At 41.0% G+C, this 21995-nt stretch overlaps 1 protein-coding gene across 4 annotated transcripts in view; it reads left to right on the top strand.

The window, feature by feature from the left end:
• The window catches only part of PTPN12 (protein tyrosine phosphatase non-receptor type 12), a 63469-nt gene that overhangs the window by 8643 nt on the left and 32831 nt on the right, over window positions 1-21995 (top strand). For 3 of the 4 annotated variants that reach the window (XM_082239621.1, XM_082239619.1, XM_082239618.1), the window contains exon 2: window positions 20216-20324. In XM_082239621.1, the coding sequence (XP_082095747.1) occupies window positions 20216-20324 (109 nt within the window). Of the gene's footprint in view, window positions 1-3165; window positions 3271-20215; window positions 20325-21995 lie in introns of all 4 variants that reach the window. The other variant, XM_082239620.1, reaches the window with a different exon arrangement.

Genomic DNA, 21995 nt, shown 5'->3' with positions numbered 1-21995 from the left:
TTCCAACAGATAACCACAAGACATCTTTAAGCTGGTGTCCCTTGATTATATAACTTTTTATATAAGAAGCAAGAATTAATAGTTTGTTTGAATGCCTCCATGACAGGACCATAGACCACAAAACATGTGACACTTTTTATGTTAAAAAATACCTGACCAATCTTGATATGTACAGGTACAGTCATTGGGAGGTGGTTAAATGTGTTAAAATATTGATGTGTTTTTTTTAAAAAAAGATATTTATTGCAGATTTTTTTTAAACAACAAACAAACCACCAAACATATAAAATACCATCACCATACACACAGAAAAAGTCAAAGCAAAGTTAAGAAATAAGCAAAAAATGAAAGAAAAATACATATAAAATACAAATGTTCTTCAGTCGTATTTTCATAATCTTTGGACTTCCTCGCATCACCCTTCCCTGCGTTCTCAGTCACATAGCTATAGACAGCAATTTATTACCTTGTTTCAGATCTTATCTTATAAATCTCAGATATTATGTCCCAACCTTTAAATAGCTTTAACGTAAACTTAACTGCTTGGTTTGAACATAGTATTGCTTCAAATTTCATCATTTCTTTGAACCTCACTTATTCTCATATATCTTACAACCAAATTACTGCTGCCCTGTTACTTTCAATCGTGCATTCTCCTAACATTCATACAGTTTATAGTGTTTTTGTAAATAGTCTTTAAATTTTTTCCAGTCCTCTTCCACCGTCTCTTCTCCCAGGTCCCGAATTCTGCCAGTCATTTCAGCCAGTTCCATGTAGTCTATCAGTTGCGTCTGCCATTCTTCCAGTGTGGGTAAATCTTGGGTCTTCCAGTGCTTTGCGATGAATATTCTTGCTGCTGTTGTTGCATACATAAAAAAGGTTCTATCTTTCTTTAACACCCCTTGGTCGACAATGCCCAAAAGGAAGGCCTCTGGTTTCTTAAGGAAGGTATACTTAAATACCTTTTTTAACTCATTATAGATCATTTCCCAGAAAGCCTTAACCCTTGGGCACGTCCACCAGAGGTGAAAGAATGTTCCTTCAGTTCCTTTACATTTCCAACATTTATTATCAGGCAGATGATATATTTTTGCCAGCTTGACTGGGGTCATGTACCACCTGTATATCATTTTCATGATGTTTTCTTTCAAGGCATTACATGCCGTGAACCTCACTCCGGTGGTCCATAACTTTTCCCAGTCAGCAAACATAATATTGTGCCCAATGTCCTGTGCCCATTTTATCATAGCTGATTTAACAGTTTCATCCTGCGTATTCCATTTCAACAGCAAGTTATACATTTTTGAAAGTACCTTGGTCTTAGGTTCTAACAGTTCTGTTTCTAATTTCGATTTTTCCACCTGGAAACCTGTTTTTTTATCTACCTTAAAAACCTCTCTAATCTGGGCATAGTGTAACCAATCTCTCACTTTGTCCTTTAGTTTCTCAAAACTCTGCAATCTCCAAGTATCTCCTTCTTTTTCTAATATTTCCCAATATTTCGGCCAATTGGCCTCCATATTGAGTCTTTTCTGGGCCTTGGCTTCCATTGGTGACAGCCACCTTGGGGTCTTGTTTTCTAATAAGTCTTTGTATTTTGTCCAGACATTAAACACAGCCTTCCTGACAATATGGTTCTTAAAAGCCTTATGGATTTTTACCTTGTCATACCACAAATATGCATGCCATCCGAAAGCATTATTAAACCCTTCCAGATCCAGGACTTCAGTGTTCTCAAGAAGAAGCCAATCTTTCAGCCAGCAGAAAGCTGCAGATTCATAATACAACCTCAAGTCTGGCAGGGCAAACCTGCCAGACTTGGCATCAGTTAGTATTTTAAATTTTATTCGTGGCTTTTTGCCCTGCCAGACAAATTTAGAAATATCTCTCTGCCACTTTGTAAAACATTCCACTCTGTCCACAATCTGTAGGGTCTGAAACAAAAACAACATTTTTGGCAATACATTCATCTTTATCGCAGCAATTCGGCCCAACAAGGAAAGTTTTAGTCTTGACCAGCTTTCTAAGTCCTTTTTAATTTCTGTCCAACACTTTTCATAGTTGTCCTTAAATAAATTCAGATTTTTAGCAGTCATATTGACCCCTAGGTATTTCACCTTTTTAACCACTTTTAGATCTGTCTCTTCCTGAAACCTTTCTGATTCTACCGTTGTCAATTTCCCCCCCAAAACCTTAGTCTTTTGCTTGTTTAATTTAAAACCCGCCACCCGACCAAATTCATGAATCAATTCTAAAACCCTTTTCGTACTAGATTCTGGCTCCTGCAGTGTCAAAACCAAGTCATCTGCAAAAGCTTTAAGTTTATACTGTTTGGCTTCGACCTGAATCCCTTCAACCAACCGGTCCCCTCTAATCATATTCAGGAGCACCTCCAGGACCGAAATGAATAACAAAGGGGAAATAGGATAACCTTGTCATGTTCCTTTTTCAATCTTGAACTCTTCTGTCACCACATTGTTAACTATTAATTTAGCCTTTTGTTCTGAATAGATTGCCTCTATGCCATTTTCAAACCCCCGTCCCACTCCCATCCCTTCAAGATTTTTCTTCATGAACTTCCAAGAAATATTGTCAAAGGCCTTCTCCGCATCTATAAAAATCAACACAGCTTTAGTATTAGTGTTCGTTTGTAAGAGTTCCAAGATGTCAATAATGTTTCTAGTGTTGTCAAACAAATGTCTGCCTGGGAGAAAGCCTGCCTAAAAATATTGATGTTTTAAAGTTTTCTTTTACGTAACAGGTTCTGTGATTATGTTAATGAAGAGTGGGTTAGAAATATTCTATATAAATATGATTGTGTGAAGTTACCCAAGGAGGTGATCAACCATATAAAAATATGACATGGCAATTTGATGAAGAATTCAACATCTGGAAAACTGTAGCACATATTTTTCCAATAAGATAACTAGCACTTATATACTTTCAAATCTGCCTTTATGACTTTATATTCTTCTTGTGGCTGGCAGGATTTTTTTTGGGCGTGTGTGTGTGTGTGAAATCTCCAAAGCTTCACTAGAATTCGTAGCATAGTGCTACTGAAATGTATCAAAATTGATCAAAAATTGTATTATTGACAATCTGACTTTGCATATGCAACTAAAACAGTGGCTCTGAAGAAAACAGCATTCTTGCTTTGTCTTTTAGATGATGCACCCATGTGCCACAAGCATAATCTCAGATGCATTCTCTCTTGGGTGAGAGGAAGGGGGGATGCGTCTTCTAAGATGGCACCTGCCCTCTGTGATTTTTGTAAGTACTTAACACCTTCTGAAAACTTCGGCCCAATTTAACTTGTGGGCACTTAAAATTATTCAAGATTTTAAATCAGTTGGAACCTGTAGCCCTAATCTACAGTTCTTTGCCACAAGGCCTGTCTTTTCACTCCTTTCTATCAACACCCCTCTAAATGAGTTAAGAACCAACACTTGTTTACATTTCACCTTAAGTGTTGGCTCAGTAGATGTTTTGGGGACAACTCCTATAGTTAACTAAATCCCCCCCATCCCCACCCCTATTTGCAATATGGAGATATGTAAGCTTAGCTTCCAACTGCTGTGTAAGGACTGGGAGTAATACATTGCTCACTCTAACAGGTATACTATAAATGCAGGTCAATAATGCAAACTATGGTTGCCATATGCCCCACAGTGTCGTTTTCTGCCCGGATTTTCACTGTTTCAAGTATGGCAACCCTAAACTAAGATTATATGCAGAAATTGCATAATTTGTATAAACAGACTTTATTGGCAGTTCTCTTAGGTCATGTTATAGGAGGATGTGTTAAGGATTGTACAGAATGTGTCTGCTTAAGTGCAGGTTAAGTCTGCAGGTTCATGCAGCTATTACTGACCTCTTTAGAACTTGAATGGTCTTAATTGTGAGACGTGTTGCATCCCAAGGATGTGGTCAATAGCAATTATAAAACTGGGAGGCTTACTATTGAATGTAGTTGGATATTAAAACTAGACTAATTCAGATCAGAAACATGTCAAGCACAAATGCCTTGCTGTATGCTTGAGTGGGAAACACTAGCATTGTGGATGCATGGGTGTAGTGCTACCAGCAAGAACTGTAGTGATTGCTGAGCTGTAGTAACACTGTCTGAGGACTTGCTGGAAGAAATATGAAGCGTAATGTGGTTAGAGCTTCCTGCTTCAAAATAGCTGATGCTACATTGGAGCTACCATAATGTAGTAGCTTGAAAGGGTGGAACACTGCATGGTAGCTGAAGTGGGAATAAGTGAGAACTGTATTCAGGTTAATAGTAGTAATTGCTATTAATGGTGTTAAAGTAATGATCTTCTGGAAAAAAGGTATTGTGATAGTGGATACTAGACAGTATTGAAATTATATTGCCTTTCCACTGGATGTACTGTGATCCTAGACAATGTGGTATAAAGGTTAGAGTGTTGGAGCTGGACTTGGGCAACCTGGGTTCAAGTACCCACCCCTGCCATTGGAAAACTCATTGGGTAACCTTGGACAGCCACACTGTCTTACTAGCCTTAAGCCTATCTCAAAGGATGGTTGTAAGAATAAAAATGCGTGGTGGGGTCAGGTGGGATTTTTTGCACTGCCTATAACAAATTGGAAGAAAGATAAAATATAAGGAAAATAAACATATTGAGCAGTAATGGTTAGGTGCAGCTGGAAGACACAGTAGTTGTATTTTACTGAGTTAATTGACCCCCTATAACTTATGCATTTTCCTGCATTGTTTTCTAGTAGATTGCTCATATTACTAGACTCTATGACATCGAAGATGTATCCTGTATGAGTTTCACTATGATCTGTTTAGAGAGCCAATGCGGTGTAGTGGTATATACAGATTATGTTAAATGTTGTGTATTTTAGTAGTTTAAGCTTTAGTCTTCTAAATGGGAACATCTTCAGGTCCTCTGTCAAAAGCAATAAGATATTTATTCTGCTTTAGTTATTAAGAATTTGAATTAATAGCACTTTTGAACAGTACATCAAAATATTTTCTTAAAGTGATGACTGTCAAATTGGTAGCTGTCAGTTTATCAGTGTTTGAGTCTGTACTCTTATTTCATGGCATGGTGTATAGGTGTCTGGCAGAAACTTATCTTGCTTGAAGTGTAGTGCAGTGTATTTAATATGGTTGTTCACTGTGCTATTGTTCTGCATGACCATTAACTAATGATCACTTATGTCTTTTCCCTTTAACTTATAGCAAGCAAGATGATAAAGGGTCTGAAAATGAAATCTCATGAGGAATGGTTATGGGAATTGATATGCTTAGCCTGGAAAAAAGGAGACTGAGAGGTGATATGATAGCCATCTTCAACTATCTGAAGGACTGTCACATTAAAGTTGGGCAATAGGGGCAGTACAGGATTCTTATTGATGTACCAGCCTCTCCCCCACGCCAAGGATTTCCTGCCCAAAAATCCTTGCCAACACAACCTTACAAGGGGCTGCTTGGGACTTCGTGGAAAGCATGGCCTTCATGGGTCTGCCCCTGAATAAGTTTGGCCCAACCCATAGCTGTGGACGTGCCTTAGATCTGGTGATTACCACCATGGATGTAGGTGATATGACACTAAGTTCCAATGAAACAAAAAAAGTGCCATGGTCAGATCACTTCCTGGTGCAATTAGACTTATTCATGACTCTTCCCCTCAGCAGGGAAGTGGGACCCACCCCTGCCACTTAATGGATTCAGATGGCTTCTAGAGAGTGGTAGGGGATGTCTTATCCCATATTGTTGGCCCTTCAGCTGATTCCCTGGTGGCTCGCTGGAATAAGGAGCTAACCAGGGCTATCGACTGTCTGGCTCCGAAGCAACCTCTCTGATTGCATGGAGCCCGAATGGCCCCATGTTTTTCCTCAGAACTGAGAGTGATGATAGAATTGCTGAGATTGCTAGAGCGCTGGTGGCAAAAAACTCACTCTGAATCGGAACAAGCACAAGTTAGAGCTCAAACATTGAGCCTACCAAGTGGCAGTAGTGACAGCGAAGAGGACTTTGTTCGCCGCCCCTATTGCATCTACAGCAGGAGACTCGCAGGTGGTTTGTAGTCTAACAGAACCACCTTTGCCATTGTAGTCCAATAAGGACTCCAAGATTTCCAGTGGCGATTTTGCAGTCTTTTTTTTGCAGATAAAATCACTCATATTATTCGGAAAGTGAGAGACTCCTACGTGGTAACAGGAAGCGGGGACACAGAGCTCTGCCTGGTCTAGTTGTATGGAATCAATTTCAACCTGTTACCACCGAGAATATGGTACAAGTGAAACTGACCACCTTGTTCCTTGCCCATTCTGACTTATAAAAACAAGTTGGGCTGGGCAATTGGCCATGTCCGTAGGGTGGTGAATGTTTTCCTCTGTAGGGCTCCCCCCCCCCCACGTGCTTAAAGAAACAGTGATTAAACCATTTCTTTTTAAAAAAAACACCTCTTCGGACCCGGCCATTATTGCCAATTATCGCCCAGCCTCAATTCTGGGCAAGGTGATTGAGCAGATGATTGCTGAACAACTCCAGACAGGCCTGGAGGATGCAGACTATTTGAACCCCTTCCAATTAGGTTTCCGGCCTCATCATGGGACTGATAACGTAAGAATATTCTTCACAATTGTGAGAAGGGCAGTGGGGTGAGATAAGTGAAGACAAGCTACAATTAACTGTAACTTTCACTGCTCCTGCTTGGGCTACAGGTTGTGCAGATAATAGATAACTGATAATAATTCTACAGGATGAAGTATTAGTGTGTGAAAACAGTCAAGATCCAATGATCCCCAGATATGCACCTCCAGATGGTGGAGATGTCAGGCACCAATTCTGGTGGCCAGGCATCTTCACTTGGTTATAGGTGGTCAGTGGCCATGTGCAAAATGTACCTGGCACCTGGCCAATTTCAAACACTGCTCTGTTCTTTTTTTCCTTCCTCCTCTTTTCTCATTCTCTTGTCTTTTGATTCAGTTTGTTCTAGGTACTATTCCACTGTACTGTGAAAACTTTAATAAAAACCTTGGGGTGGGGATAATTTGCTTCCAGGTATGTTTGTAGTTGAGCTACCACCACTCTCTTGAGCATCTTGCTGCAGAAGGGAGTATTAGTGACTGGATGATAGTTCTTCAACACTGTACCAAGTGAGCAGCTCAAGTTGTGGGTCCCAGGATGCTTTTAATTATGCTGTACTTTAAACTCCTTTTATAGGTTGTGTTGGATTGGTTTTATTGTACTTGTATTGTAACCTGTTATGGGACCATATGATGAAGGACGAGCTAAAAAATTACCTTACAAATAACAAATTTATATAACAGTAGAATGCACTTTTCCCCTTTTGGCTTAAGTAGAGGCATTCTTGCATAGGTCCTTTGGTAGCTAAAACCTATTGTTTATGGCTGTGCAAATCACTCACCTGTTATATCTTCCTGCTGCTCAAACTTAAAAGAATAAGGTCGTGTTTTTGTTAGCTACAGTATCCTGAAGGTTGGTGCCCCAAACAATTTGGTATGGTAAAGGCATTGGATAGTTAAAAAAAATGTAAGCATATTTATACTAGCATAACTTGCTGTGTTACAAATATGCTGTAAATTGTACTTTTCCTTCACAGGATTGCAATCTTTAGTTGGTGGTATTTGTGTCTTTAGTTGGTGGTATTTGTGTAATGACACTGTAGTAAACCCCATCTGGCTTGGAGTTGTACATTTATTAGAATGTTTTCACAGTCAAACTACTTTAACTAGCTTATGACTTGCAAGACAATCAGTGTTAAAACAGAGACATAATTTTGAAGGCACCTTTTTACTAACACAGTACTATGGAGTAATAGTTTCCGTAAAGAGGGTAGAGGAGCTTCAGTGAACCGTCTGTGTTCCTTGTGGCTTTTCTCCTGATTATTTTCATACCAGTATTAAACTCTGGAAAGAGAGCGCAGCCAGCATTTTTTCTAACACCAGTGTACTAAACAGGATTCCATATTAATGACTCATTCCATTGGTGTAAAAATTGGATTCCCTTTGGATACAAATGTTTGCAACTGAGTAACCGTAATGGCAACAATGCAGTTTGGAACCTGAGTCCTTGAATGACCTCTTCCTCCAAAATCAGCCTGTCTGGCTATTAACAACAGATCCTTGTACGTATTCTAAAAGCATTGTTGACTCAGATTGGAAAGGGCGTTTTTAGTGGCTGTAGCCATACTCTGGAATTGCTGCTTTAACAGAGCAACTTATTCCCTTCCTAGCTAGTCTTCTGCTCAAGAGTAAAGACTTTCCTTTTTAAAAGAGCCTTCAGTTCTTCTGACTGTGGTGAGCTACAGCTGATGGATCTGTTCTTTTGTGTTTTGCTGTTATTGCTACTTTTAAGTGATTATGCGGTCTCTGATAGAGAGGCTCTCACACCAACTGATAATGATAGGTACAGGCCATTTAGGACTTGAAAGGTGATAACAGAAATTTTGAATCTAGTGCTTATTGGGTTTAATATGTTTTGGCCAGCCCCTCTTAATAAATAAAAGTTAGACATTTGGTCATGGCTGCAGCCTCTGAAGTGTCTGATTGCCCCACAAAGAGAGCATTAAAAAGGATTGTATTGAAGTGTACCAGTCCTTCAATACAAAAATGGGATCCTCAAAGGCCCAGGACACCATAGGTCTTCAAAGGCTCTGGAATTCTTGCTATCAAACTTTCATGACTGAGGGCTGATGTACATTAGCCCAGTATAAAAAGCATCTTAAGAGGTAAAATGTTTGGGCACAAATGAAAATGGCTTAGGTACACTATGTAGTAAAAACAGAAGTGGCAGAGGATTAGCACTCTGTTGCAATGTTTGTTTCGGAAAACTTGGCATGCAAAATATACAGTTGATTGGACTGGGTTTAATTTTGTTTCCCTAGCTTAAAAAACAATGTATGACGAAACCCTGTGAGCAGGGTTATATCAATGGATTTGTTATTGAGTTCAACAGATATGGTTTAAGATTCTTAAATGGAAGAGTTTGTAATGGGAGTTGTTTAGAAAGTTTGATTTCAATGTCTAAAAATAATTCATCTTTGAACTGAGATTTTATCTACCATGCAAGCTCCCATGCCAATAAAAAAATGAGGAAAAACTAAATCAGAATGTTTTCCGTATTATATATATTCCATGAGACATCTGCTACTTTTAGAACAAATCTGCACTCGGCTGGCAGAGTGTTACAAGCCTGAAGCTCTACTTTAGGCACTGCCTACTCCAACAAATTGCAGTGGATTACATGAAATACCGTATTTTTTGCTCTATAAGACTCACTTTTTCCCTCCTAAAAAGTAAGGGGAAATGTGTGTGCGTCTTATGGAGCGAATGCAGGCTGCGCAGCTATCCCAGAAGCCAGAACAGCGAGAGGGATTGCTGCTTTCACTGCGCAGCGATCCCTCTTGCTGTTCTGGCTTCTGAGATTCAGAATATTTTTTTTCTTGTTTTCCTCCTCCAAAAACTAGGTGTGTCTTGTGGTCTGGTGCATCTTATAGAGCGAAAAATACAGTAAACTCTCAGTCATAATTGTGGGTTTTGTCAGCTAGTGTTTGCAGTTAGTAAGAGTTTGATCAAGTGTAATCCAAAGGAAAACTTTTTAATGTAACAAATGGATAAAATAAGTACTAGAAATTAATCCAAGCATCTTGATTCCCATCACTTTGATTTTATTAAATAAAGCCTTTCACATATCCGTATTCTAGAAAAACAAAAGAACAAAAACTCACAGATGCCAACAGTGCCTTCATTGGGTGGTTTTGTAATAAGTTTTGTGTGTGGGGGGGTGTTTTGTTTCTTTTGGGTGTATGTGTGGCAACTTGTAAAGGAGCAGCAATATATTTGCATATTAGTTGCTATTATTGTTGTAGATGTTAGTCCTAGTCTTAACAGCTTAAAAGATCTTGTATTTTGGCATTTGACATTGCTCTGAAATGTTTAAAACAGCTTTGAACCTAGTCCTTAACTAGCACCCCAACCCACACTTGAGTGCCTTGCACAGTAATTTCAGTTGATATGTTGGGGAGAAAATATGTATAATGCTTAGGAGGTTAAATGAATTATAGTCCTCATGTTCAATTGTTTGTATATTCTGGGTATATCGAGAACCAGTGTGGCAGCATAATGTTCAACTCCTATTAAGCTGTGAACCTCACTGAGTAATTTAGGTTCCTCTCACTCCAAGCCCAACCTACTCCATGGGCTGTTGGGTTCTCCCTCCATTTCTGCCGTTTTATCCTATGTATTGTGGCACCTTGAGGACAAAAGTATTGTGGTATAAACATTCATGAACTACTCATATTTATAATTGGTAATCCAGAATATTGGACTTCTTACTACAGGCTAGCTAGATTTCAAAATTGAAACACATGGACGCAATACTGGTTCCCGACATAATGAATGTCAGGTTTCATAGTAAATGAAAAACAAAAGCATGTGAAATTAATACACCATATACATTTATACAAAATGCATTATTGAAAAGTGTTTCTCTATAAGATCAATAGCTTTCAGTGCTGAATTTTTCCTATTTAAGGAGTTTTAGAGAATTGTAAAATTGCACAGATTAAAATAATGATCCCTACTATATTACTTTATTTAGTATATTTCCAAACATAAAATGGCTTTTAAAAAAACACAACTTGGTATAGAAGAAGAATGGAAGAATTTGAAGAAGACAAGATGCACAAGAATTACCTGTGTACTGTTAACAGTCATGAGAAAAAGAAAGCAAATCCTCTTTGGATTCTGTGGTTTTACATAGAATAACAATCATCTGCTCCATAGCAGGTTTTAAAGTTAGGTAAATACAACCTCGGATGAAAACAGCACACAATATACTACACCATGTCATGATGTATTTAACAGATATAGCACCAAAATGGAGAAGCCATGTGTGAAAAACTCATAATATTATTTTTGCTGGCTTGCTTGGAAGAATAAAGGTTTGCCCCCTTTATCTGGATTCTGCTGCATCAATTTTTTGTTATCTGTTTTGACACTGTTACAATACAAAAACATATATACCTTTTGGTGAAGCATCAACGAGTCTTTCTGTGAATTGTAGTGTGGATTAGGCTCTTGGAAGAAATGGCCTGTGTTGTTTGTGCTAGCATGTACTGTATGCTTCCTCTGCTGAGCGAGGGTCAGGAAGAAGAGAAAACAATGGGTAAAGTAAAATGCTCATTCTGAATAAATGCCTGGATTTGTGTCAGTGGGGGATTTGTGAGTGAGACATTTTAAACCATGAACTGAGAGCATCTGGAGATTTCTGACTGAATAATCATGGCAAATTTCAATAGATTCAGAATTCACTATTGTAGTTTCCGTTCATAAACAGCAATCCAAGCCTGGTGTCTGGGAGAAGTGGTGGATCTCATGATGACCAGATTAAGAAGGTGTGGGGAGTAGTTTCCCCCCTGTGTATTATTATATTTATTTATTTATTTATTTATTTATTTATAAATCACTTAATTGGACCCTTCTGGGTTCCAAAGGGGATGCGGGTGGCACTGGGTTAAACCACAGAGCCTAGGACTTGCCCATCAGAAGGTCAGCAGTTTGAATCCCCGCAACGGGGTGAGCTCCCATTGCTCGGTCCCAGCTCCTGCCAACCTAGCAGTTCGAAAGCACGTCAAAATGCAAGTAGTTAAATAGGTACCGCTCCGATGGGAAGGTAAACGGTGTTTCCGTGCACTGCTCTGGTTTGCCAGAAGCGGCTTAGTCATGCTGGCCACATGGCCCGGAAGCTGTACGCCGGCTCCCTAGGCCAATAAAGCGAGATGAGTGCCACAACCCCAGAGTTGGCCACGACTGGACCTAATGGTCAGGGGTCCCTTTACCTTTACCTCTACCTCTGGGTTCCAAAGTCATCAGTTCCTCAAATCAGAATGCTTAATTTTGTGGGTTTCCGTGCTCTGTTGGTAGCAGCTCACCTAACCTCCTAGGCAAAGACCAGGGCTTCTGCCTTGGTGGAATCCTTCTGCTTTTGTAATGCTCCTCTTAGCCGGTGGGCATTGTCAAGTACAAATTTACATGCCGCCCTAATCCCCCTCCCAGCAAAGTAGTTTAACATTGTTTCTAAACTATATTGATAACTAGATCAGGTGTTTGGAACTGGTCTCCCCCAGCATCCATAGGCATTTTGCCAGGTGGGTGGGATTGCCCTTTTGTCAAGCACCTGATGTCCCCATGAAATCGGGCACAGTGTTTTCTTTTGCCTGTGTGGCTTGAAGTCACAGCACATGGTTGAAGGCTCAGGTGATCAGGCATGTCAGTGGTACTTGCAAACCCTGCTGCTTTTGCTCAGGTCGTTTGAAATCAAGCCATGCGGGCAAAGGCCACCTGCAGTTTTAGAAACAATGATATAAAAGCTAGGTACCAAATGACAACTTAAATCTAGGTTACAGTTGCCACAACGGAATATTTGCCAGAGTGTTGTGCCAGATGACCCTCCGGATCCCTTCCAATGCTACAGTTCTGTGATTCTATGATCTCCGCTACATTTCTTGACTGTAGCTTGCTCTTACAACAGTTCACTTGTCCCAGTATGCAAGAAGGAGAAACACACACAGTGGAAATGGACATAGTATTTACTATGAACTAAGGGAAAAGTTTTTAAACTTGGCCCCCAGAAAACGCCCCCTAGACAAAATTGGACCCACAGCAGTAGCAAAACGTGCCTGGCACCTGGCTAATTTCTAACACTGGCCACAAGGAGACGATATAAGATTTAGGGCAAGTGGGTGTGAATTGAGGAAGATTGTGAACCAAATTGGGACTTCTGTCAGGCCAGATTATGCCTGTGAGCCAAAGGGTCACCACTGCTGGACTTGCAGGGCAAGAAAGCAACTTTTGACTTACATTTACAGTGGTACCTCAGGTTAAGAACTTAATTCATTCTGGAGGTCCGTTCTTAACCTGAAACTGTTCTTAACCTGAGGTACCACTTTAGCTAATGGGGCTTCCCGCTGCTGCCACGCCGCCGGAGCATGATTTCTGTTCTCATCCTGAAGCAAAGTTCTTAACCTGAGGTACTGTTTCTGGGTTAGCGGAGTCTGTAACCTGAAGCGTCTGTAACCCGAGGTACCACTGTATATTTGTTTACAGGGATGGGGATTAGAAAAGAGAATGCTGCCTTGGTTCTTAATTTCTAAATTCAGTTAAAAGCTTTTCCTTGGGAATGCAAGTTAACAAAATAAGGTTTGAAGCAGACACATAATGGGTGTGACCCTACAAACTACTGGGGCAATATAGATTTCATTAAGAGAGGGCCAGTGGAAGTCATCTAGTAGCCTTGACTTTCAGAACTTTAAAATGGGAAAATCTTTGTACAATCATGGTGTTAAAAATTGCTATTTTAATCACCTGAATGTAGGGAGAACTAGAGAGAATTTAAAGCAAATTTTGAGATCATAGCCAGCTTTAGCACCCGCGGGTGGCGCTGTGGGTTAAACCACAGAACCTAGGACTTGCCGATCAGAAGGTCAGCAGTTCAAATCCCCGGGACGGGGTGAGCTCCCGATGCTCGGTCCCTGCTCCTGCCAACCTAGCAGTTCGAAAGCACGTCAAAAGTGCAAGCAGATAAATAGGTAACACTCCGGCGGGATGGCAAACGGCGTTTCCGTGTGCTGCTCTGGTTCACCAGAAGCAGCTAAGTCATGCTGGTCACATGACCCAGAAGCTGTACGCCGGCTCCCTCGGCCAATAAAGCGAGATGAGCTCTGCAACCCCCAGAGTTGGCCACGACTGGACCTAATGGTCAGGGGTCCCTTTACCCTTACCTTAAACCTGCAGCAGTGTTCATACTAGAGAAAGGAATCTCAATAATAATAATAAATAAAACAAATGTTCATATAGCAATAATTGTTTGTGTTCAGATGCAACAGATGGGGAAAGATTGCCAAAGAAGCATTATCTGGAATAAAAGGTACTCAGAGCAATAATTTGATAAGTAAGTAAGCATCGTGTGGCACTGTAGATTGTCTGTTGATCTGATTAGGTGCTGATGCAGTGAAAAATAAGACACCAGGAGCTGATGGATTACTTTCATGGCATGCTGCTCTCTTAGGGACACTGATGTCCTAAATTGGCTATGCTTTGCAATATTATCTTCATGGAAGATCTATCATAATTTTTCCCAGCATAAGTGCTTCACTCCTCTTAGCTTCCAGACCATTCCCACAGTCAGTGTCTAAGCATAATGCCTCTGGACCTTGTACAAGCTTGTAGCATGGTCCTTGCTCCCATCCTGCACCCCAAGCTGTCCCTGGTATCTCAGTGCCACTGGCAGTTTTTCTGTTGCCCCACCCAGTTGGCATCTCTGTGCATAGAGAATAACAGGTGGAAGTCTAGGGATTATATTGAGAGCATATTGCATCCCTCTCTGTTTCAGATGCAGCCATAGTTTAGCATCTTAAGGCAAGCCCGGTCTTTTCCAAGGATCACACACTCCTTCTCCAGCATGGCTACAAGGAGGAGGTTAGAAACTTTCATGATCTGAGAGTTCATTATAAATTAGCCACAGCTTGCTATGTTGCAAATAGTAGTTAACCTTAAATTGTTAGTGGAGACAAGCCAACTTCAAGCTATCATTTGTTAAGATGCCTTGTTTTCATGAACCATAGTTATGATTAAACTTAGGGTTTGGACAATGCAGCAAACTGTGGTTAATCTGAAGCAGAAGCTACAGAGCTCATTAAAGGTAAAGGTAAAGGGACTCCTGACCATTAGGTCCAGTCGTGGCTGACTCTGGGGTTGCGGCGCTCATCTCGCTTTATTGGCCAAGGGAGCCGGCGTACAGCTTCCGGGTCATGTGGCCAGCATGACTAAGCTGCTTCTGGCAAACCAGAGCAGCGCATGGAAACGCCGTTTACCTTCCCGCCAGATTACCTATTAATCTACTAGCACTTTGATGTGCTTTTGAACTGCTAGGTTGGCAGGAGCAGGGACCGAGCAACGGGAGCTCACCCCGTTGTGGGGATTCGAACCGCCGACCTTCTGATCGGCAAGTCCTAGGCTCTGTGGTTTAACCCACAGCACCACCTGCGCCCCTTTACAGAGCTCATTACAGAGGAGGAAAGAGGCATGGTTTAACAATGCATCTGAATGTAGCCAATGTATGTCACACTCCGGGTACTAGAATTTCCTGTGCAACCACTCCTTCTGTTCCCAAAGAGGGCTTTTTCTAGAAGTTCATTGCTGAGACAGTTCTAACTATGCCTCTGATTGTTTCCAGCACACTGTAAAGATCTGGTCAGTCTGGAAAAATATAGGGAAATAAGTTTGTACAAGCTTGTGGTGACCTTCAGACTTGATCTACAGATCAACTTCGATTTCCCTCCCTGATAGAATCAGTGAGTTGAAAGTGACCCCAAAGGTCACAAAGTCCAAACACCTGTCAATAAGGAAATTCACTGTTGGAGCATCCCTATTAGGTAGCTGTTCAACTTTGGCCTAAAAATTTCTGATGGGTTGGCACAGTGTTCGAAATTAGCTTGTCGCCAGTTTTTTTGTAACTCAGGAGCACCACCTAGTGACCAGGTTGAGTTACCCAGTCACGCGGTTTGAGATTGATATCTCCTCTTCAGAAGAGCAGCTTTGTGACTGAAGCCTTCCCTTTTTCAGGAAGCCTTTTGATTTGCTGAGTCAGAGGGAGCCTTTCCAATGTTGCACGATTTGCAGAAGCAAGCAAGCAAGCAAGCAAGCAAGCAAGCAAGCAAGCAAACAAACAAACAGAAGAAGCTCTTTCAGACAGTTGAACTTGCTTTTCTATTATGGGGGCGGGAAGCACAAAGCACCTTGTGGTTTGCAAACAAACACAAGCTGCAAATGGTTAAATGTGTGTGTCTTGTGCCGGCTGATTATTTTAAAGATTTCTAATGTTCCCCCCTTTATTTGGATTCTGCTGCATCATTTTTTTCCTCTAGGAATGCAGGTTGAGCATGGAGGTGTGGAGAGCATACTGGAAATTATGACAAAAAGGAGAATAGTTTTTAACTAAAAGAGGCTGTGAGGTGCTCCAAAAGGATCTCCCCAGACTGGGTGAATGAGCATTAAAATGATAAATTTGATTCGGTGTTAACAAGCGTAAAGTGATTGGGGGTGGGAAGATATCCTAACATATCAGTGAGGTTTGAGCTGGTGGTGACCGACAAAGAATCAAGTTCTTAGGGTCTTGGTGGATAGCTCAATTAAAATGTTTATCCGGGTTGTGGCAGCAGTAAAAAGGGGGAATTATATTTTAGGGGTCATTAGGAAAAGGCTAGAAAACAGAACTGGAAATATAATGGCGTAATACTGCACTAATGGTGCACCTGCACTTGGAATACTGTGTGCATTCCTGGTCCCCATGACTCTTAAAGGATAGAATAATGCTGGAATTGTTTTGAGAAATGCTGGAGCATCCCCCTAACTTTTAAAAAAGATTTGCATGAGTGTTCCTGTGCCATTTACAGAGAAATGCTTTCCTTTACAGAAATTTTAAAAAATAGAACATTGAAATTAGTCTCATTATGTGGGCATGAGTGGGCAGACTGGCCCTCTCTGGTGGCTCCACCCATCACAGAAGCTATGACTTTGCAATCTGAAAAAAAAAAGGTTCAGAGCCTGGGTTGTGTAGTGGTTAGAGTGGCAGTAGGGCTAGGCCCTTGGGAGACTATGGTTCGAATCCCCACTCAGCCGTGAACTGCACTGGGTGTTACTGTACTATACATGCTTCAATTTAAGTCCGACTGTGCTCTCTGTATGATCTGTTTTGCTGTGGCTCGTTACAACCCCCCAAATACCACAAACTGGAAAAAGATCCAAATAAATTATCTATGCTGAGTTGTTCACAAATTTATAAAGATACAGGTTTTGGCAAACTACCCTCTCTAATTGAGTAAAAGAGGTTTGGTTTTTACTTTTGCTAGAACAAAACTGCAGTCACATCTCTTTCTAGACTGCTTCCCCACTTTATTACCTTTGTGTTTTCAAATAATTTGTCTTTTGTGCACAGCATTTATTCCATCTTCAGCTAGATTCCCCATCTTGTCTTCCTTTGCTTTTTAATCTTGTTTTTTTTTTTTTTAAAAATGCACCCAGACATATTATTGTGGCGACCTATTGGCTCCTAGCTTTTATATCTCAGTTTCTAACCCCAGATTGGAAGCCCAGCCTATGCCCCTTAGACTCTGTCTATTTGTCCCCTCTTATAGGGGACTCAGGTCAAGACTCAACTCAAGAAATAATTTAAATATTCCAATAGATTAACATCTGTTTTCCTTTTCAGAATTAAGTGGGAAATTGGCTGCAAATGTTTTTGGGAAGATGCATTGTATTTAAAACATGCTTGTTTGTGGTTGCAGCTAATAACATAAGCTTCTGCAGTCTGATCTTGATTTTGTAAGGATGGGTGTCTATTGCAGATATTAAATTTTTTTTTAATTCTGTGCGCACTGGATTTAACCTCATCAGCTGTTGCGTAGTGCAAAACTGTCATGGAAAACTCCAAAAGTTGTCTGTTGGCTCATAATTTAAAGTTTTGATGCCATTTGAGTTAGGCAGTGTACTGATAACATTCCAGCAACTGATAACATTGCTGACAACTCTGAGACCAGGAAGTACATTGTTCTGTAAAAAATATCTTCCCTCTCATATGTGACAACACTTCTCTTTCTCTCTCTCTCTCTCTCTCTCTCTCTCTCTCTCTCACTCATACACACACACACACACACACACAGCCACACACACCACCACCAACAGCTTCTATTACTGTCAATAAGCAGATAAGAGGCACTGAATCATTTATTTAAAAAAACAGCTACATAACCACAAATAAATAGAAGCTACATCGATAACGTAAGTCTCAAATATGAAGAAAATGTGGCCTCTTCATTTTAAAGCTGCTCATAATCTACTTAAAATAAAAAAATTCCTTCCTGTAGCACCTTAAAGACCAACTAAGTTAGTTCTTGGTATAAGGTTTCGTGTGCATGCACACTTCTTCAGATACCAATCTACTTGTTATCCATGGCCTAAAAGTAGACTGAATGTTTTGAACCGACAAAATGGAAATCAGCCATTCCAGGGGTGAGATTTAGGAAGCCTCCAGCCTATGGACCAGGCTTCTTCTCTGCTTCCCTCCTTACCCTATCTTGCACAACAATCTGGCCTGAAAAATGCCTTTTTGTGTGTGTGGTGGGGAGAAAATGTATATATTGGGGGGGGGTGTTATGTTTGAAAATAGGTGTGGGTAGATGTTGTATTCATACACATCCACACTTGTGAGAGAGGAAGTTTTGTGTGTTGGGTGGTCCGCACTGACTTTTTGCATCGGTCTTACTCGCTGCCAGCATGCAGCCCCCAGACGTTTAGCTGTGAGGACATTCCTCAAACCTGTACTATGCCATAGGAAACAGTGTATTTCCTGTTTCTCAAACAATTATCTTCATTGGGTTGAGTTCCACATTGGTCCTACACAGAGTAGACCCATTGAAATTAATGGCCCTAAGTTGGCCACATCCATTAACTTCAGTGGGTCTACTCTGAGTAGGACTAGTGTTGAATGCCACCCATTCTGAAATAGTCTATTCCAGGGGTCAGCAAACTTTTTCAGCAGGGCCCCCCGCACACTGTCCCTCAGACCTTGTGGGGGGTCGGACTATATTTTTTTAAAAAATAATGAATGAATTCCTAGGCCCCACAAATAACCCAGAGATGCATTTTAAATAAAGGCACACATTCTACTCACTGATTCCCAGACCGTCCACGGGCTGGATTTAGAAGGCGATTTAGAAGGGCTTAGTTTGCCTAAAGGTAAAGATACCCCTGCCCGTATGGGCCAGTCGTGTCCGACTCTGGGGTTGCGCGCCCATCTCGCTTAAGAGGCCGGGAGCCAGCGCTGTCCGAAGACACTTCCGGGTTACGTGGCCAGTGTGACGAAGCTGCTCTGGCGAGCCGGCACCAGCGCAGCACACGGAAACGCCGTTTACCTTCCCGCTAGTAAGCGGTCCCTATTTATCTACTTGCACCCGGGGGTGCTTTCGAACTGCTAGGTGGGCAGGCGCTGGGACCGAGCAACGGGAGCGCGCCCTGCCACGGGGATTCGAACCGCCGACCTGACGATCAGCAAGTCCTAGGTGCTGAGGTTTTACCCACAGCGCCACCCGCGTCCCCTAGTTTGGTGTAGTGGTTAAGAGCGGTAGTCTCGTAATCTGGTGAACTGGGTTCGCGTCTCCGCTCCTCCATATGCAGCTGCTGGGTGACCTTGGGCCAGTCAGACTTCTCTGAAGTCTCTCAGCCCCACTCACCTCACAGAGTGTTTGTTGTGGGGGAGGAAGGGAAAGGAGAATGTTAGCCGCTTTGAGACTCCTTAAAAAGGGAGTAAAAGGCGGGATATCAAATCCAAACTCTTCTTCTTCTTCTAGTTTGCCTACCCATGGTCTATTCCTTCCACAAGCATTATTTCTTTTCCCCTTCTTTCTCTCATTCATAACTTCTGTTTCTCTTCTTTATACCTTTTCTATTTCCATTTTTTAATCTTTCTGATAGGGTAGTGAAAACACATAACCATAAGGTGTACTGTGACACCTTAAAAGAATCAAAATTTGGTGTGTTTTCCGATTAAATGGATTTTACTTCATTAAAGTGTACATCTAATTATATGGTGATTAAGGTGATTAAGTCTGCAATCTAAATCTGTCTTAAGCCAGGTTGTGTGGGGTTTGGGTTGAGCAGAGGCGCCTCTCCACTCACTTGTGTTTGCTGCCACCAACCTCCCCCCATTTTGCAGGCAGGCAATGAGGGTGGGAGTGACAAGCCAGTCTGGGATCTGCTGGATCCTGAGCCTTTCTCACAGCTGGCCAACATCCTGTAGCTGTTACAGTAGTAACTAGCTGAAACGATTTGTACTATAACACCCTATGCTGTCAAGTAAAAAAAAAAAAGGGACATCTCCCCAACTTCTAAATATGAAAGGAAGTTTCTTTGTTACAGTAATGTGTGACCAAGGTAGGAAATGAAAGCTTTATGCTATATGTTCCACATTGTTCGTGAAATTTCCTTGATGTATGCAGTTCCATTGTTTGACGTGGACTTCAGAGAAGGATAGCTGTGCAGAGTAATAGTGGTAGAGACGACTAGTTAAACTTACTCCTATTCAGAGGCTACTTTTCTGGAAAAGTAAAAAGGAGCAGCTGAAAAAGTAACTTAAACCAGAACATTTTAATTACAGAGACTGAGGAGGCTATCAACGAAGTATAGAACAGAAAAGATCTACCCAACAGTCACTGGAGAAAAAGAAGAAAATGTGAAAAAGAACAGATACAAGGACATACTGCCATGTAAGCCTGACTTTTCCCTTCGAGAGACATGTTAATAACATTTATTAAGATATCTTGCCTGTTAACATTTAAGATCTCTTGAATAGGTAAATTAGATAGTAATTATTTGCCGAAAGGGGTATTTTTTAAGATGCTTCATCTGCCTAAGTGAATGTTTCTTTGTATGTGTGTCAGCCTCCCAGTAGCTATTTAAAAACCATTTCCAAGGCTAAAAATCTGTTAATAACTTTAACCTTCCAACTAATGCAGAAAAAGCTTTTCTGACTCACAAAATATACCCATTTATTTCAGAATGCTATTTTTCTTGAAAGACTCTGTTAGTCTGAATCTTATTGGAAAACAGGCAGAACCTGGAATAAAGACAGACTGATTTTGTCATAATACATATATGAAGCTCGAAGAACATCCTGTTGTTCGAAACCCTCATAAAACATTGAGAATTTTAGCCATGTTAGTCTGACACTAAAAAATGATGAATTCATATAAACACTGAAAATACGGTCTGCCAATATGTTTTTAGTTGATATGTTGTTGTTGCAGAAAACGTTGGCCATTATTAAAATATTGGACAATCTTCTTTATCAAATTTTGGCCATAGACCTTGAATTTTTTTGGCTGAGGAAGTCTGAACTTTTGGATCCTCTTTAGTTCTGTGTGGACTTCTGATTCGCAAGTTTAGCTTGCCCAGAAGTGAAAACTGGTAACAGAAATCTGAGCAGCACAAAAGCTAGCTGGTGACAGAAAAATGCCCAAAATATAATTACTGGATAAACAATGTCTGTAGTGTAATGTAACCTTTATTTCCAAATGTAGCTTTTATTACCAGATCTTCTAAACCAGGCCTCCTCAACCTCGGCCCTCCAGATGTTTTTGGCCTACAACTCCCATGATTCCTAGCTAGCAGGACCAGTGGTCAGGGATGATGGGAATTGTAGTCTCAAAACATCTGGAGGGCCGAGGTTGAGGAAGCCTGTTCTAAACTATCTGGTCTGGTTTGCACTAAACCATGGCTCTGCATGAACGAGGAAGTGTGCTGGTGGACAGTTAGAAAATATTAGCTGCTTTACTTGGCTTCTGCTGCTGTTGTTCTGCTAGAGGTTAAGCCATGATTTGACTTTCCCAAACTCACTACAAGTAGCAAGCCCAGAACAAACCTTGCTTGCAGATCGTGGTTTGTTTAGAGACAAACCATGAGCCCAGGTCTTCATGGCAATGTGGCAGCAGGGGAAGAGGAGTGAAGCAGCTGTGATTTTCTGACTGTGCACCATAGCATGCCTGTTCATTCATGCTCAGCCATGCTTTGGCTTAGTACTATGCGCAAATGAGGCCTCTGTGTCAGTAGTGCTACGTGTTTTTTGTGTTTGGCAAAGAGAAGTTTATTGGGAAATGCTTTTATCAAGGTCTTAGTTGTCATCAGGGCATAACTGGAATATCTATCACTTTGACAACGGGTCTTTAAGGAAGTGTTTTCTTCTGCAACCTGCTTATATCTATACAAGTAAAACAGGAACAGTAGGACAAGACTGCAATTCAAATAACCTGCAACACCTTGAAACAAGTATTACCAAAGACTTACAAGACAACCTCAAGTCTTCAAAATATAGAACAACCTTGCAAATGAAATTGGATTTTCTCTCTCTAAGAATTAGTATTTAGATGACTGTCAGTCTA

Source organism: Podarcis vaucheri (assembly GCF_965113315.1).
Source record: "Podarcis vaucheri genome assembly, chromosome: 10".
NCBI classification, from domain to species: Eukaryota; Metazoa; Chordata; class Lepidosauria; order Squamata; family Lacertidae; genus Podarcis; species Podarcis vaucheri.
Note: the sequence above shows the minus strand (reverse complement) of the source record. Positions and strands in the feature narration are given on the sequence as shown.